The sequence below is a fragment of the Megalobrama amblycephala genome, linkage group LG1, assembly GCF_018812025.1.
Source record: "Megalobrama amblycephala isolate DHTTF-2021 linkage group LG1, ASM1881202v1, whole genome shotgun sequence".
NCBI classification, from domain to species: domain Eukaryota; kingdom Metazoa; phylum Chordata; class Actinopteri; order Cypriniformes; family Xenocyprididae; genus Megalobrama; species Megalobrama amblycephala.
Genome location: NC_063044.1, coordinates 22,904,007 through 22,922,834, shown reverse-complemented (window position 1 = coordinate 22,922,834; position 18,828 = coordinate 22,904,007). Strand labels below are relative to the sequence as shown.

The window sequence follows — 18,828 nt, the reverse complement described above, 5'->3', positions numbered from 1 at the left end:
AAACATTAGCAAATAGTTCCTAACTGAAACACTGAACAGATAATAAGGAAATAATGCACTTAATTTGTCTGTAATATGGTCACAGGCTAATAGCCAAACCGCTAAAACTGTGCAGACCACTCACAAAGTGAATGAGATCTTGGATCGTTTTGCTGGGGACAAAGGAGTGCACTTGAGGTGAGGATCTATGTGCAATCAGTTTACAGTATTAAGAACTCAAAGCAAAAATCAACAAACACAACCAAAACCAATAGACACATACCAACTCTGAACATCACAAAACAAGCTCCAAAAAACTTGCAACAAAAACAACGGGAAAAAATAAAAGTAAAAAATAAGGAAATACTAAGACAAATAGCTGCATAATTTATTCATGCTGAGAGCCATGGATGAGCTTCGTACTATACTGGTACCCAGCATGTATTGTGGAATGAAGCTTTCTGTTGATTGTCAGCATTGAGTTTCATTCTGATTGTTGCTGTCTGAATGATACAGCAGATCAAAGCTCTTTGTGCTCAACATGTTTTAAAGTCCGCGTGAACCGGAAGTTGCAAACGTCTTTTCTCCAGTGCTGTGACGTATTTCCAAGTGAAACGGAATATTGAATAGAGGGCAGAGTTTTACTTTAGCGCTCCTCCTCTCCTTCTCTCACTCATAGCAGACTAACGGTTGGAGGGGAGTGGTTTAAGCGATTTCAAACCAAGCCGTCAAACTGATGTCATCAGAGTAGGTGCACCGTTGCAGAGGGGAGGAGCATTTTCAGATTTTGATTAAATATTATGAAGCCAAACAATTTTTTTGTGTGGATTGAATTGCACGGATGAATTGTTCACCACAAAACTAGCAATTTGAGCTAACAAAATAAATAAGGTCAATTTTGATTTCATGTGTACTTTAAAACTCTTGAATGTCACAAACACTGCTGGATCTCATGCTGTAGTATCAGGATTACTGTCATTAATAAAGTTAACACTAAACCAACTCTGAATCAATGTTAATCTTGCTTTATGTACAGCAGGATTCTATGCCAGTAAATCATATCCGTTTTGACTTTTTTTTTTTTTGTCAGAAACCATATACAGCAGAAAATAACATGACTTTGAACCAAAAAGTCACTAACCAGCCAGTATCTATAAATTTTGATAATTCTTAAAGATAATTCTTAAAGATAATTCTTTTCAACACATTCTTTGTGTGTTACTATGTTACTAAGTTACTATGGTGATTTTAAGTCACTTTCATGGTACCTAAAACCCAGGATTGGTGCAAACTAATCTGAAATTTACCTGGCTAGCCAGCTAATCCAGCTTCATGGTACAGGCCCCAGGCTCCGTGACCAGCAGATTTGATTAGCTGAATTGCCTGGTCAACATCAACCGGAATTGCCTGGTCAACCAGCTCCACATCCGGTTGGTGAGGTCTGATCGCGATCTGACAACGGCAGTGGCTCACTGAAGCAAAGCGTGAGCGATCAGTTCTGTCATCAGAGCGCATTTTTTGACCTCACTAACCGGATGCTGAACGCAGTTGGACATAGTGGTGTTTTAGAGGTAAAAAATGATATAAATACTGTTCGGTTTCTCGCACAAACCGATCGTTTCGTGTCTTAGGACATCAATTTGTCGTCACGAGCCACAGAGTTTAATTTGGATTTGTCTGTGCATGCTTTTTTTACTCTTATAGACGAATTTCCCATTGCCATGCATTATACGACTGACAGACTGCAACGGTTGGAGTTAAAAATCATCATTTGTGTTCTACTGAAGAAACAAATTCACCTACAACTTGGATGCCCTGGGGGTAAGCAGATAAACATCACATTTTAATTTTTGGGTGAACTATCCCTTTAACATTGGCGGAGGTTGGCTGAGGGCTTGGGGAGTTTTGGATTTGAGGGCAAGAGTGGGACTGATAATCGAGCCGATAACCTAACCCTAACCTGCAGATGGCACATGTGATATTGCGGCAGCCCAGAAAAACTCTGTTTGAGTTCTGTAGAGTTCAAAGTCCAGGGCTCCCCAATAGGGGCATTAATTCCAATGCGCGATTCTTGTTGCGCATTTTGCAGAAAATAATTTATGGTATGTGTAGAAGTGCCTGCTGCCGAATGAAAATGAAAAGTCAGCAATTATGGATAGATAATCGTTCAGTTCTTTACGTCTGTTTGGAAAGGCTGAACAAATTACATCAGAATATTTTCCAAAAGCTATAACAAATTCAGCTAGGAAGAGGATGCAATTTGAATTGGAGTGTGAATCTTTGAGGATGACCAAATATTGGGGTGGGGCAAGAGGGCTTGAGCACCTGCCCCTTTGATCGCGAAAGTGAAAGTGCCCATTGCAGTCGCAACGCATTGCCCCCGCGTTCCTTTTTTTTTTTTTGTCCACATAATGCTTTACAATAAGGCAGAGTAAAGCATTCTTGAAATTTCTTGAGCTTTTGATAGCAGTGTCCTTCCTTTTATGGTTAAGTCCCTTTGAAGCCATCCATTGAAAAAAGTCTTAGTTTTCACACGCTTCTTTTCAACATCTTTGCGTCCGACTTGATCTCCTTCGACTTGATCTCCTCTGACACGGACATTGGATCCTGGCTTCACTATTGATAGGGAATTGTGATTGGATGGTAATTTTGTTCTTCAAAATATGCTACGGTGTGATTGGCTATCTTTGATTAGGCTATTTTTTTGCGTGATAGAAGACTAGCTCTGTCACTCAGTACTGAATAAATTTTATGAAAGATGAAATACGGGACAAAACATTGCTTTTGCAGAGCAGAAAATGGCATTTTCTCAACATATACACAAACACGAGCCAGCTACAGGATTTGAGGGCAAGTCAAAGTGGATGCTGTTCACGGGTACCCAATGAAGACCATAGGTGGGCATTATGCAAATGTGTTACATTGTTACGTATGAATGTTACAGAAGTGAGACGAATTACTGACAACTTATTTCGGTAGTTCAGAATCGATTCTTTCTTTTGGGAGACAATAACTTTATTGGGCACTTTGATCTTAAAACTTTTCAGACCTATTGTATTCACAGACAGCGATATTAAGGAAATATTCGAAAAGCATAAATAGGGGTACTTTAAAAGTTATAAAATTTAGTCATATATGCAATGATTTTGAGTAATATAGAATATGGCTTTAGTTTTTAGTCACATATACAGGTGCTGGTCATATAATTAGAATATCATCAAAAAGTTGATTTATTTCACTAATTCTATTCAAAAAGTGAAACTTGTATATTATATTCATTCATTAAACACAGACTGATATATTTCAATTGTTTATTTCTTTTAATTTTTATGATTATAACTGACAACTAAGGAAAATCCCAAATTCAGTATCTCAGAAAATTAGAATATTGTGAAAAGGTTCAATATTGAAGACACCTGGTGCCACACTCTAATCAGCTAATTAACTCAAAACACCTGCAAAAGCCTTTAAATGGTCTCTCAGTCTAGTTCTGTAGGCTACACAATCATGGGGAAGACTGCTGACTTGACAGTTGTCCAAAAGACGACCATTGACACCTTGCACAAGGAGGACAAGACACAAAAGGTCATTGCAAAAGAGGCTGGCTGTTTACAGAGCTCTGTGTCCAAGCACATTAATAGAGAGGCGAAGGGAAGGAAAAGATGTGGTGGAAAAAAAGTGTACAAACAATAGGGATAACCGCACACTGGAGAGGATTGTGAAACAAAACCCATTCAAAAATGTGGGGGAGATTCACAAAGAGTGGACTGCAGCTGGAGTCAGTGCTTCAAGAACCACTACGCACAGACATATGCAAGACATGGGTTTCAGCTGTCGCATTCCTTGTGTCAAGCCACTCTTGAACAACAGACAGCATCAGAAGCGTCTCGCCTGGGCTAAAGACAAAAAGGACTGGACTGCTGCTGAGTGGTCCAAAGTTATGTTCTCTGATGAAAAGTAAATTTTGCAATTCCTTTGGAAATCAGGGTCCCAGAGTCTGGAGGAAGAGAGGAGAGGCACACAGTCCACATTGCTTGAGGTCCAGTGTAAAGTTTCCACAGTCAGTGATGGTTTGGGGTGCCATGTCATCTGCTGGTGTTGGTCCAACTGTGTTTTCTGAGGTCCAAGGTCAACGCAGCCGTACACCAGAAGTTTTAGAGCACTTCATGCTTCCTGCTGCTGACCAACTTTATGGAGATGCAGATTTCATTTTCCAACAGGACTTGGCACCTGCACACAGTGCCAAAGCTACCAGTACCTGGTTTAAGGACCATGGTATCCCTGTTCTTAATTGGCCAGCAAACTCGCCTGACCTTAACCCCATAGAAAATCTAGGAAGATGTGATATGCCAGACCCAACAATGCAGAAGAGCTGAAGGCCACTATCAGAGCAACCTGGGCTCTCATAACACCTGAGCAGTGCCACAGACTGATCGACTCCATGCCACGCCACATTGCTGCAGTAATTCAGGCAAAAGGAGCCCCAACTAAGTATTGAGTGCTGTACATGCTCATACTTTTCATATTCATACTTTTCAGTTGGCCAAGATTTCTAAAAATCCTTTCTTTGTACTGATCTTAAGAAATATTCTAATTTTCTGAGATACTGAATTTGGGATTTTCCTTAGTTGTCAGTTATAATCATCCAAATTAAAAGAAATAAACATTTGAATATATCAGTCTGTGTGTAATGAATGAATATAATATACAAGTTTCACTTTTTGAATGGAATTAGTGAAATAAATCAACTTTTTGATGATATTCTAATTATATGACCAGCACCTGTAGATGCAAAATAAATTTCAGACACAATTTCATGATGTGAACTAAAGTTAATGTGAAGGATTATAGCACAAAAGATGGTAACATAAGTAATTAGGGGCTAGACCATTCAAAGCTTTAATAATTATCAGAATTTTAATACAAAGCCTAACAGGAAGCCAATGTAAAAACTATAGTTTTGGGCTGATATGATCATATTTCTTAGTTTTAGTAAGCACTCTAACAGCTGCATTTTGAAGCTTAATGAGTCTGCAGGACATCCATCTAATAACACATCACAGCAATCTAATGTCATTAATGTCTGTTTTTCAGTATCAGAGACAGACAGCATATGTCAAGTCACCTTTATTTCTATAACACTTTATACAGCACAGATGGTTTCAAAGCAGCTTCACAGTAATAAACAAGAAAAATAAGTCAAAGATGCATATTCAAATTCAGTACTGTAGTATTCAGTACAATACAGACAATGGTGTTATTATTCAGCTCTAGTCAGCACTGCCTCAGTTCAATCACAGAGTCAATGTTTCAAACTTTGTCAATTATGAAGTCAAATTGATAAATGCAGTATTACTCAGTACAATGTGTCTTTACACCTCAACTGATAAAGTCAAAGGCAACAGTGGCAAGAAAGCCAAATTCCATCAGGTGACAAAATAGAGAAAAAAGTCAATCGGCTCAGTTCTCCTCTGCCCTAAAATATTTAGTCTTAGTTTAGCAACATTTCTGAGGTGGAAAAAGCATTCAAACGTATCACCCAGTTTCTTAACTCTAGAAAATGGCATAACAGTAAACCCATAAAAAAAAGTTATATTTACTTATCTAATGTTCTTAGTTTTTTGATGCAACTAATCCTTGAGAAGAAGAAAAATACTAACCATTCAGTCTTTGATACCATTAATACATTATGCTAACTTGGCAAATTGAGAGGTCATTAAGTCTTAAGTGAATTTGCTTAGGTTATATCTAAATATGTGATAAAGAGTCAAGTCAGCTTTATCTATTCCAGTGTAAATGACAGCATCTTCCTTAAAGAGATGCAAAACAGCCAAAGGGATTTTCTTAAGAAATTATTTCATGAGTTTACAGGAAGCCTCCTTCAAAAAGCCTTAAAAACAGGTAATGATTTCCAGCTAAATAAAATGTTGTACTGGGCAATACTAGTCAACACTAGCCAATCATTACCTTTAACTTAATAAATACTGGGTAGACTGAGCCTCATGTAAGCATTTTCAACAAGACAGGATTCAACATGAGCATCCAGGCAAGTCAATGTTTTTCATTTAATTTGCTTTACATTTTTTTTCATTTTTTGAGCCAAAATTGGAAAAAAAAATAATACAAAAGAAAAACAATTTAATAAAAGAAAATTATAGACAGTTTCTTAAAACAAATATAAAAACTTAGAAAAATAATTTTCATATACAGTGAAATCTATATGTACTTTTAAAATGTTTATTTATCTTAGCTATATTTCAAATTAGATTCCATATTTTATCAGATTCTCAGATTGTCTCTACACAATACAGGACATTTTTTTCTGGTTGACCAGTAATAATTGTCCATTCTGTATCAACTCAACCAGAGATCGCTGGCTAAAAATGATTTTTTTTCACCTTTATTTAATTTTTTTTCAGCTGAAAGAAAGCTAAAATATTTAATGCCATGGATGAATATTTAGTTAACTGCCTCAGTGTCTGTTTTTGCTATCTAGATTGTAAAATCAAATGTATTTGCACATTCGGCATATGAAACATAATGGATGATGATACAGAAATCGCTGTTGTTGGCATTGGATGCCATTTTCCTGGAGGTAATTGTTAATAATTTACAGTGTTTCATTATTTGTTCATGTTATGATTTTGACCTAAATTGTATTTACATTGTATGTTCTCATCTATTTTAGGTGAAGGACTTGAAAACTTCTGGCAAGTCCTCCTTCATGGAGAGAACTGTGCAGTTCAGATACCAAACGACAGGTTTAATCTCTCTCAATGGTATGATCCAAATGAGAGTAAGGCAGGAAAGACACACACAGCAAAGGCAGCACTTATTGATGGGTAAGTCTTCGATTAATTTGCCCTCATTAAAAGAACTTATGATATTCACTTATGTTTGACAAGATCAAAAATGGCAAACATCCCTTAACCCAGTGGTTCCCAAAGTGGGGGTTCACTTATATGTAAAGTGTGAGGAGTTGGATCCAGATCCAGGGGGTTGAGGTAGGTTTAGATTTAGGCGGAGATGAGTAGGTTTAGGGATATGTAAAGTGGGAGGAGTTGGATCTAGAAACTTCACCCCCTGGATATCCTGTTCTACAGTGTGGACTATCTCAGATTCCAAGCAAAACGCACTGTGTTCATACTAGCAGCTCATGATTGGCGTCTAAATGCTGGTGCATACATTTTGTTATTGCACTGATGATACATTTGTACTTTGTACTTTGTACAATTTTGTACTTTGACAGACAATTTGAGATATAGGCTATATTTGAGTATTGTGTGTATTGGATAGTTTACAAAATCAAATGATTTGGGACAGTTTTTGCCATTGAAATGACTGGAAAAAAATGTTCCAATCAAGCTGAATTTACCCTACTCTTTCAAATCATAATTACATTGCATTATGTTGTTTTAAATCACTAATATTTTACTTATTCTTCATTAACAATTATTCAGTTACTTGTAACAATGTAATTGTAAAAAAAAAAAAAGAAAAGAAAAGTTTCAATGTAGCTAGCTACTTTTTGATAGTAACTTGTAATTTATTATTTAAAATTTAATGTAATTTAACTACTTTAATGTATAACTACTTTATGCCAACAGTAGAGTTAAACAAATGAAGAAAAGAAAGAAAAAGAAAACACTTGTATAACATCCTATTTGAGCCTTATGTACTGTATATATTGAACTAAAATGACAAATGTTGGTAAAATAACTTGAATGGCAAAAAAGATAAGAAATTGTCATAAAAGGCTATTTTCACTAACTCTGCCCACCATTGCTCAGACAAATACAAATACAAATAACAAATTTATATTTACACTTTATATTCACAGCATCAATCACTATTTGCACTTAAAGGAAACAAGATGCTATTTGTTGCTATTTATACCTGAAAACAGTATCTACCACTATTTACACTCAGAATGAATTGAATGTCTGTTCTTTACACATAGCGTGAATAGCCGCTAGCTTATTGAAATTAGCTGACCTACTGTATGCTTGTGAAGCATTGTAACTGTGATGCCCGAGTTGTGTTTAACCCCTGGGGTCAGAGGGTGTTTTTGTTGGGCCCTGATGCTGTTCCAAAACTTTATGGCTTTCATGTTATTTTGCTTAAAGGGTTAGTTCACCCCAAAAAATAAAATTTCTATTAATTACTCGCACTCATATCGTTCCAAACCCGGAAGACCTTCGTTCATCTTTGGAATACCATTTAAGATATTTTTGATAAAATCCAAGGTTTTTTTTCTCCCATAGAAAGCAGTGGAATTATTACATTCAAGGTCTAGAAAAGCAGTATAGACATTGTTACAATAGTCAACGTGACTAGAGAGGTTCAACCTTAATGTTACGAATCGACGAGAATATTTTTTGTTTGCTTCCATATTCTACGTCCGGACGCCTACTCATTATTGGCCGGCTCCTACGTCAACATCACACGCATGATTCATGCTGCTCCTGTGTACAGCATCAGCCAATACTAATCAGGTGTTCAGACATAATGCATTCACTGCATTCACTACGTCAACTGTGTTTGACAGTTCAAATTATTAAATAAAGTCTTTTTTTTTTCTTATTTTTGCACACAAAAAGTATTCTTACTGATTCATAACATTGAGGTTGTACCATTGTAGTCACACTGACTATTTTAACAATGTCTTTACCGCCTCTCTGGACCTTGAATGTGGTAATTTTGTTGTTTTCTATGGGAGATTAAAAAAAACCCTCTCTGATTTCATTAAAAATATCTTAATTTGTGTTCTGAAGATGAACAAAGGTCATACGGGTTTGGAATGACACAACGGTGAGTACATAATAACAGAAATTTAATTTTTGGGTGAAGTAACTTTTAATGTGGGTTTTTCCCCATACAGTGAAAGTCAATGAAGTCCAATGTTGTTTGGAGCCCACTGACTTCCAAAGTATCATCTTTCGTTTTCTGCTGAAGAATATAAGTCATACAGATTTAGAATTAGATCATGTGAGGATGAGTGATGATGCAATTGTCCTTTTTGGGTGAACTATCCCTGTAGTATCTGAACTCCAAAAGCAATAATCCCATCATTTACCTTTTATGTTTGTGTAGCTTCAATGAGTTTGACCACAAGTTCTTCGGCATCACTAATGCTGAAACAATCACCATGGACCCTCAGCACAAACTTCTGTTGCAGTGCACCTACAGGGCCCTAGAGGATGCTGGGATACCAATGGAAAAGGCCAGTGGAACGCGAACAGGAGTATTTATGGGTAACATATAAGCTAAATATAAGATAAATGAAAAAAGTAACTATTGGTGTCTTTTAATCCAAGTGAAAAAGTATATGTACTAACTGCATGGAAAGTACCTTCTGAGCAACCTCAGGTTAAGATGCATTGCTAAATAGCACAATCATTTTTTCTGTAATTCCCCAGTTCACTAGAGGGATCTAACTTGTCCTGGCTTCAATATGTGCACTTGTGCTTTAATTCCTTTATGGCACAGAACAAATAGAAATGTTTAAAAGCTGCTTGTCCGAGCCCTGCCGCAGATGTTTCCTTGAGCAAGGCACTTAACCTCAGGTTGCACTGCAATAGGTATACAGTAAATGGCTATGGATAAAAGTATATCGCCAGCTAACATGTTTTTTATTTGCTTGTTTTTCAGGCCTAATGAACAGAGAGTTTGAGCTGGCAAATGTGAGGATGAATCCAAAACACATAGACCACACCAACGCCACTGGTGCTGCTATGAGTATAGCTGCCAACCGCATCTCATACGTATTCAACTTCACTGGCCCCTCACTGTCCATTGACTGTGCCTGCTCCTCATCCCTCGTTGCCCTTCACTTAGCTTGTCAAGCCATAAAACAAGGTAGATATGTATGTAAACCCTGTGGATCAACTTATTTGCACATTTTAAGAAGATTCTCCATATACTTTATATTGTATGTGTACTAATATACACTACAGTAGTGTGCTGAAGACATTAAAAGTTTCATGTATGTTTTGCTTGTGAATTAATCAAACAAATTATTAGCCATTAGGCTGCCCTCACCCCCCCTAAGTTTTGTGGTTCTCTGTATTCCACTCAACAGGAGATTGTGATATGGCCTTGTGTGGTGGTGTGTCCTGTATATTGGAGCCGACACTTTTTGTGACTCTCTCCAAGGCAAAAATGATCTCCTCTGATGGAACAAGTAAACCTTTCAGCAGCAAAGCAGACGGATATGGCAGAGGTGAAGGATGTGGGGTTGTTCTATTAAAGCCTCTGAAAAAACTAAATACAAAGATTGTCTCATATAAACACAGCACTATGACAGCAATAAACATAATGATAAACTACTACAAGAAACACACATATGTTGTCTGTATTTTGACAGGCTTTTGAAGACCATGATCACATTTGGGGCATCATCAGCAAAACTGCAGTAAATCAAGATGGCCACACCGTTAGTCCAATCACCAAACCATCCATGGTACAGCAGGAGGAGCTGCTTAGAAAAATCTACTCAACAGAGACTGACCTGACTAGTGTCCAGTACATTGAGGCTCATGGGACTGGGACTCCAATTGGAGATCCAATAGAGGCAGGTAGCATCTCAAAAGTCATTGCCAAATCAAGACCTCAAAAGTCAGGGCCACTTATTATTGGTTCAGTTAAGAGCAATATTGGACACACAGAATCTGCCGCAGGTGTTGCAGGGCTCATAAAGGTTTTATTGATGATGCAGCATGAAACCATTGTGCCATCATTGTTCTACTCCATTGAAAACTCCAGCATAGACACTGAATCTCTCAATATGAAAATCCCCACCGCAGCAGAAAAATGGATCAGTAACTGCAGAGCAGAGAGATCTGCAGGAATCAATAACTTTGGTTTTGGTGGAACAAATGCACATGCAATTGTCAGACAATATGTGCAGTCAAAAAAGCCAAAAGCTCAGCTGATCAGCAAATCCCGTCAGTATTTTGTGGTCTCTGCAGCCTCAGAAAAATCCATGAAAAATATGATTGAAGATACGGCAGAACAGATCAGTGCAGGGAAAATATCAGATCTACAGTCTTTACTGTACACATCCGCATGTAGAAGAAGTCACTTTAAACACAAATACAGAAAAGTATTTCAAACATCATCATTGGCAGATCTGCAAGATAAACTTTCTTCTGTTGTAAATAAGAAGCTTGTACCTTCAAAGACAGACTCCAAGCTAGTTTTTGTGTTTTGTGGCAATGGTGTTACATATCAGGGTATGTGCAAGCAGCTCTTAAAACAAGAGCCAGTTTTCAGAGAGGAAATTGTGAAGATTGAAACTCTGTTCAAAAGCTATAAAAGTTTGAATCTGATAGAGATGCTGGAGAGTGAATCTGAGAAAAGTACAGAGCTGTCTGATCCAAAAATTGTCCAGCCTCTTCTGTTTGCTATTCAGGTTGCTGTTGCCAAACTTCTGAAACACTGGGGCATCAGTCCTAATGCTGTTTTGGGGCATTCTATTGGAGAAGTTGCTGCAGCTCATTGTTCTGGTTTGCTGTCACTTGAAGATGCAGTGAAAGTCATCCACTATCGCAGTTCTTTGCAAAGCACTGTGACTGGAGGAAAGATGCTGGTAGTCAGTAATATGGCTGTTTCTGAAGTCTTGAAAATTCTTCCATCTCATTCAGGAAGGGTTTGTCTAGCTGCTTATAACAGCCCTCAGTCATGCACCCTCGCAGGAGATGCAGATGACATTGACATGTTGCAAAAGAATTTGATCAACTCAGCCAGTGGAAAAGATTTGTTCCTTCACATTTTAGATGTACCTGCAGCATACCACAGTCACAAGATGGATCCCATTTTATCCAAAGTGAAACAGAGTATAGGCTCATTGCAGGCACATAATTTGGAGGCGGAACTGTTCTCAACAGTGACAGGTGTTACTTTGTGCTCCTCAGATTTTACTACTGGTGAATATTGGGCAAAGAATATCAGAGAACCAGTTGAATTTGAAAAAGCTGTAAAGTCTGCAGCTAAAAATAAAAGGAATGTGATATTTGTTGAAATTGGTCCAAGAAGATCTTTGCAGAGGTACATCACTGAGACTCTGGGAAATGAATTCACTGTGATTCCCTCAGTGCAGCCAGATAAAGATCACGAGACAATGCTTGCAGCTGTTTCCAAACTGTTTGAGCTTGGGGTCAAAGTGGACTGGGAAAAATTCTTCAAAGGTTTTGAGACTGTGCCAATTCCCTACCCACGATACCAGTTTGATGATGTGAAGAGAGATGTCTTTGCTTCAAATTTGCAGTTGATCAGTCCCACTGGCAACCATCCAGTAGTTACACAAATTGGTACAGACAGTTCAGTGTTCAGCTGTGATTTATCCTCTGATTCAATGGCCTTCCTAAAGGACCACAAGCACAGTGGGGTTGCCATCATTCCTGGGGCATTTTATGCAGAGTTAGGTTTAGCAGCTTACATGGCATATGCAAAACCTAAGGTTCCATTAAGTTCTCTGCAGCTCAGCATAACATTCCAGAGTCCATTCGTTTTCACCCAGAATGCCCCAGATATAAAAATACAGCTGGATCATTCAGACCATTTGACTGATAACTCATGTAACTTCAAAATACAGTCTACATCTGCAGTCTATGCATTTGGCACAGTAGAAGCAAAACCAGGTAGAAGTCCTGAAGAACAGTTCATTTCATTAGACTGTATTTCTAAAAGATGCACATTCCACATGAGTACTGAAGAACTCTACAAACTTCTAAGTCAAGCAGGATTTGAGTATGGGTCTGTCTTCAGAAATAAGGCAGATGTTTACTGTGGGGAAGAATTTAGAGAGGCTATATCTGTTGTGAAGGTCCCAAAGGAAATACTGCCTCAGTTACATGACTATCACCTTCACCCTGTGGTCTTGGATTACGTCATGCAACTTGTTCTTGCAACTATAGGGGGTGTATCAACAAGACCCCAATATCCTGTGCAAATAGGACGCCTGACTGTATTTGAACCATTGCAAGAGGAGATGGTTGTATATCTGAGAGCAGTACATGTGGGAGAAGATGATTTTGACATTTGTGGCTGCTTAGCCAACAAACAGGGTAGGGTTTTAGTTGAACTGAAGCATGTGAAGGTTAAAATGCTAGGAAGTCATCCCCAAGTAGTCAAGGAGTACTTCTTTCACAACAATTTCAGTATCATCTCTGAAGTTGCCACTCTTGATACACAGATTAAGGCACTGGTCTTTTCTGACCAGAAGGGAATTTGTAAATCTTTGCAACAGTACTTGGACCCAACATCTAGATATGTGTCTTCTTCAAGTGGTAACATACTGTTAGAAGATGGAGTTGAACTTCTTTTGTCAAAACTGAAAATTTCAAGTGTAAAGAAAAACTTCCAGGAAATTTTGTTCATGTTGGGTGATGCAGACCTAACCTCGTGCAAATCAGAGAAGATCTTGGACTGTATGGTGGGGTGTTGTGAGATTTTCCGAAAGCTTGTCAGATATCTCAAGGCATTACGTTTCCCAGGTGATATCAGAGTAATAACCTATAGGTGCTCTGAGAGCTTAGTGGACCACATAAACCCTGGGTTTGTTCTGTCAGGCATGACAAGAGCATGTGCAGCTGAATTGTCAGAACTTTCCTTCCAGCTGATTGACATGGGCTCTGCCACTTTTGAAGACATCAAAGCTTTGGTTCAGGTCCTCAGGTCTTACCCCTGTAACAAATATCCAGAGCTAGTATTGAAGGAGGGCAAAATTCTCAAACCTGAAGTCACCCACACACCTTTGCCAACCATGGCAATCTCTTCAAGGAACCTCCACATGGTGGATGAAGTCTTCAACTTGCAAACATCTGACCCATATATAATGACAAATCTGTCAGCAACTCAAATGGATAAATCCATTGAACTGATTCAAGGAAAAAATATTGAGCTTCATCTCAGTAAAATTTGTGTTCATTCATCAGATTACTTTCCAGTCAGCATTTCAGGCCTGAATTATGGTCAGACATTGTACTGGAATAAGCACACAACTGGAAACCATAAGCTCTTAGCCCTTGACTTCAGTGGCATTGTCACAGCTGTGGGTAAAGATGTCAGCAAATTTAAAGTTGGAGATTGTGTTGTGTCTTGTTACCCTGTGACTGCCACCTCTAAAGTAGTTCTCCCAGCAGCCGTTTGCTGCAAAGCAAAAAGACTTTCATTCCTGAATGACATACCTTGTGTCTCTTATATGGTACTGGCTTGGGAGATCTTCCATGAGGCTTTACCCAAAGCTAAACAGCAATGGAAATTGGGTATTTTCTCCACTGTTCCTGACTCAGCTTTGATTAATGTGTTAATTGCTATTGCAAACAGATCAGGCTGGAATGTCAGCGTGAGCGCGGAGGCTGATCAGCTGTCTTGTGATTTTAGTGAGGTTGTGGGAGCTGTACTTCTACCTCCTTATAATGTAGAAACCACTAAAATAGCTAGCAGTGTTAGAGGCATCAAAGACATTGTTCTTATCTATGACAACCAGACAGAATTTCCATTCAATACTACAACATTCCAAGGTACAAATGAGGAAGTCCGCTTCCATGCCCTTCTCATGTCCCAAATAATGCAAAAAGGCTCTCTGCAAATGCAAATGCCACACATCTATCATTGGCTGAAATCCATGCATTTGGACAGAAAGTCCTTGTCTTTGGACGCAACAGCTGTTCAAAGAGTAAAATCTCAAGACACTGATCTTCTGTCTGTAAAAGAATCTGAATCATACTTCAGATGCCAGATCCTACCCATTATCATCCTGAACAGTGTAGACAAGAACCAGCTGTCTGACATTCCAGTGATGTCCAAACACAGTCTATTCATGACAAATTCAGTCTATATTGTCACAGGTGGTCTAACAGGGTTGGGCTTTGAGACAGTAAAGTTCATTGCTCAGAAAGGAGGAGGGAACATTGTCATTCTGTCTAGAAGAAATCCAGACCCTCAGATGCAACAAGAGTTAAGTCAATTCAGTAGCCGTTGGGGTTCTGTCATTAAGTGTCTGCCGTGTGATGTTTCTGTATCTAAGCAAGTGGACCAGACAATTGTAAATATTGGAAAACTATTTCCATCCAGTCCCATCAAAGGGATATTTCACAGTGCGGTTGTCCTGCATGATGGGTTGATTGAACATCTTGACAAATCTCTTTATGAGAAAGTTATGAGGCCAAAAGTAAATGGAGTGATTAACCTTCATCGTGCTACCATACAGTGCAATCTGGATTATTTTGTGTGCTATTCCTCCATCTCTGCCTTCGTTGGCAATGCCTCACAAACTAATTATGCTGCGGCTAATACATTCATGGACATTTTCTGTCAGTACCGCAGAAACATTGGGCTTTCTGGACAGTCTATTAATTGGGGAGCTATGAATCTTGGTCTTTTGTTGAACAAAGTCCAAGTCCAAAGATTTCTGGAGGCAAAGGGAATTATGCTTTTGGAAATTCCAGAAATCCATGAAAGTCTTGAGCAGTGCCTCTTGATCAACAAACCTCAACAGGTTGTATGCAAATTCAACTTTAAAAACAACATTCTCAGTCAGAACAAAACACTAGTTGCAGTTGTTCACAAGTTGCGGTTGTTTAAAATAGGACATGAAGCTATTAGTAAAACTGGAGTGGATGTATCTAGACCTGAACAACCCAAGAAATCATCCTCACCACGTGATTATCTGAATTTCATGATTAGTGAAACAACTGGTATTGACATGGATGAGCTGAATGATGATGTTCATCTTTTCGATTTAGGCATTGACTCAATGTTAGCTATGACTCTGCAGAATCGTATTTTAGATGATAGAGGTGTGAATGTCCCTCTAGTGACTCTGCTGGATCCAAATAGCACACTCACAACTCTCATTAAAATCCTGGAGGAGAACTGTGTAGACGGATATCAGGGTGAAGATGAGGGCAGTTCCACATACTTGTGATTTGTAATTTGTATTTCTTTGAAGCACAAGGACTCTGTTGGAAAGTCAAGACATTTTGATGTGAAATGGGGTATATTTAGTAATATAGTATGATTAAACATTGCAATTAACTCAAATTCATATATCTTAAAAGGTTAATATAAATTTCCCTCCTGCCTATTGAAATATTGACATAGAGAGGCAACTCTGTCTAACTAACTACTCTGTGTTAACACCACATATCATTAACGTAGCAGATTGCAGACTTAACATCTTTTGTCATTGTTTTAATTTTATTTTTGTTCTTGAGATTACACTAGGTTTAAACACACATTGAGCACTTCATTTCGGTTTGTAAAATTGCCTTCTATTTTAATGTACTTGAAGCAAATGATTTTAATGTAATGAATCAAAGCTGTATGAGTAAATAATTTTATACTTATAAATGATCATATCATACTGACATCTAATTTTGCACTACTAATTCAACATTTGATTTGTAAATTATCACAATGAAAGGAATAAACTGTAAAATATTGTTGTGATTGGGAATCAGATGTGACTGTAATAGTATATGATGTGTGGGTATATATACATCAACCTTGTTATCCAAGGCAAATATTTGAGAAATAAAGATTGTAATGTTACAAAAAATGTAATGTTACATTTTCATTGTATTCATGATTTTTATGTATTTTCACAGCTCTCTGTATACCTAGTTCTGGGCCCTGTTCTTTGGATGTGGATTACTCAGTTATCTGGATTTTACTGTTGACAATTTGACATGATCCAGGATTATTAGGTTCTTCAAAGCTCATCATGGAGTTAGTGTCATAGCAACAGTGTTAGGTTGTTAGGTTCTTCGAAGCTCATCATTGCATAAACCAATTTTAATTTTCCCTTAAGATCACCCTTATGTTTCCCTTAAACTTAAGTGAGTTGCAGAAAATAGGGTATCTTTAGGTGAAACATCATAAACCCTAAGAATTTTCCTTAAGAATCTATTTTTTCACTTAAGTAATCCCTTAAAAAAGATAAGTGTTGCATGAAACTTTAACCCTTTAACTGCCATGTTCCTAATTAGCACAAAAGGTTTGGAAAATTTCACTTTAAGTTTTAAATGACGTGAGCTGGTTTAATCCAAGTCTTCTAACGAGACACGATCGGCTGCTTTATATGATAAACAAATTTTAATTTAGACATTTATTCACATAAACATTGATCAAAATATATTTGTAACACATATATTATATGGGCAATAGAAGCGCAAACGTGTGCATCACATGCAAGAACAAACCTCATTGGTTCTTGTGCTTTTGTGCACGTTTGAGCTTCTGAAACGGCCTGAATCATATGCATTACTTTATTGTCTTTCAATGAATGGACATAAATGATGAGAGAATATTAAGATATTTTTGTTGAAATTCGATGGCTCAGTTAGGCCTGCATAGCCAGCAATGACATTTCCTCTCTCAAGATCCATTAATGTACTAAAAACATATTTAAATCAGTTCATGTGAGTACAGTGGTTCAATATTAATATTATAAAGTGACGAGAATATTTTTGGTTTGCCAAAAAAACAAAATAATGACTTATGAGTGTAATATGTATAATGGATCTTGAGAGAGGAAATGTCACTTTAAGGTCTCACCGACTTATTTAGTGATGGCGGATTTCCTAACACTGTTTCATGAAGATTCTGAGCGTTATGAATCTTTTGTATCGAATCATGATTCGGATTGTGTGTCAAACCTAAAACTGCTGAAATTGTGTGACTTGCGCTCCAAACCGCTGATTCGTGATAGTGTAACAGGCCACTGGTTTCACAGACAGGTCTTAGATTAAGCTAGGGTTAGACCATTTAAGTAGCTTTTATAAACATGCCTTAGAAAAAAGCATTTCTGTTGACTTGACTATTTTAATAATGTTTTTACTACTTATCTGGACCTTGAATGTGGTAATTTCATTGCTTTCTATGGAAGATGAAAAAACTCTTGGATTTCATCAAAATATCTCAATTTGTGTTCTGAAGATGAACGAAGGTCTTAGGTGTGGAACGACATGAGGGTGAGCAATTAATGACAGAATTTTCATTTTTGGGTGAACTAACCCTTTAAACGCAAGTGAAGGAACAACTCTAGGAAGAGTGTATGCAAAGTCAGGAAGACATTCAGATCATGTCTGTATAACGTCCATAAGTTCAGAGTCAGACCCACTTTTGTACATCTGCTGGATGTGCACTACAGGTTCAATATCTGAACATCTGAGTAGGACCCCTTTTGGATATCTGTGGAAGTGCAAAAGTGGTTCAGTATCTAAACATCTGGGGCCGTGTTCACAAAACATTTTATCTTACCACTGAGAGTTCTCCTAAATAGCAGTAAAAGCTCTTAGCTAAGAGTTTTCTTTTAAAACCTATTCACAAAGCTGCTGAGACCAACTTTTACTAAGGAATAGACTGAAGTCTTAAGCTAAGAGTAAGGGCGGGGTTGACCTCGTTGCTATGGAGTATACACACAGTGATTGGCTGATGGGGGAGGAGTCAGCGATTTAATCATAGAAATATTGTAGAATGAGGTGTCATGTTATCATATTAAAATAAAGGTTTTAAAATACAAATGTTGCCCTATTCAAATAAAGATTTTTTTAATAAAAATGTTGCCATATTCAAAATAAAATGTTGCCATATTGTTACCATAAAGGTTTTAAAATGTAGGCTAAGTTTCACTAATTAAACTAGTATATACACTTAATTGTCCGCCTCTTGGATGTCTGCATCTTAAGAGAATGCAGAATTCAAGTGATACATTTTGTTTTATAAACAAAGTTTGGGAGAAACACATTCAAACGGTCTTTCTAATCAGCTCGAGAGATCTCTCCGCCACCCTGCTCCTCACTCACGGCTGGGGATACAGGGAGAACTTTGGGTTTGGGCTAA

The 18,828-nt window shown here is 37.7% G+C and overlaps 2 protein-coding genes across 2 annotated transcripts in view; one reads left to right on the top strand and one right to left on the bottom strand.

The window, feature by feature from the left end:
• Positions 1-18,828, bottom strand: part of LOC125244907 — a 39,649-nt gene that overhangs the window by 12,719 nt on the left and 8,102 nt on the right. The window lies entirely within an intron of this gene.
• Positions 5,815-17,343, top strand: LOC125245210 (probable polyketide synthase 16). The gene is made up of 6 exons (XM_048155736.1): positions 5,815-6,574; positions 6,668-6,821; positions 9,073-9,233; positions 9,631-9,837; positions 10,061-10,257; positions 10,346-17,343. Exons 1-6 carry the CDS (start codon positions 6,520-6,522, stop codon positions 15,908-15,910), a joined length of 6,339 nt encoding a protein of 2,112 aa, XP_048011693.1. The 5' UTR covers positions 5,815-6,519; the 3' UTR covers positions 15,911-17,343.

What these genes read in the sequence shown, in the direction of transcription:
- LOC125245210 (XM_048155736.1), top strand. Translation starts at nt 6,520, where the DNA reads ATGGATGATGATACAGAAATCGCTGTTGTTGGCATTGGATGCCATTTT. An exon ending in GCGAACAGGAGTATTTATGG is followed by an intron (nt 9,234 to 9,630) that starts GTAACATATAAG and finishes CTTGTTTTTCAG; the next exon opens with GCCTAATGAACAGAGAGTTT. An exon ending in AAAAACTAAATACAAAGATT is followed by an intron (nt 10,258 to 10,345) that starts GTCTCATATAAA and finishes GTATTTTGACAG; the next exon opens with GCTTTTGAAGACCATGATCA.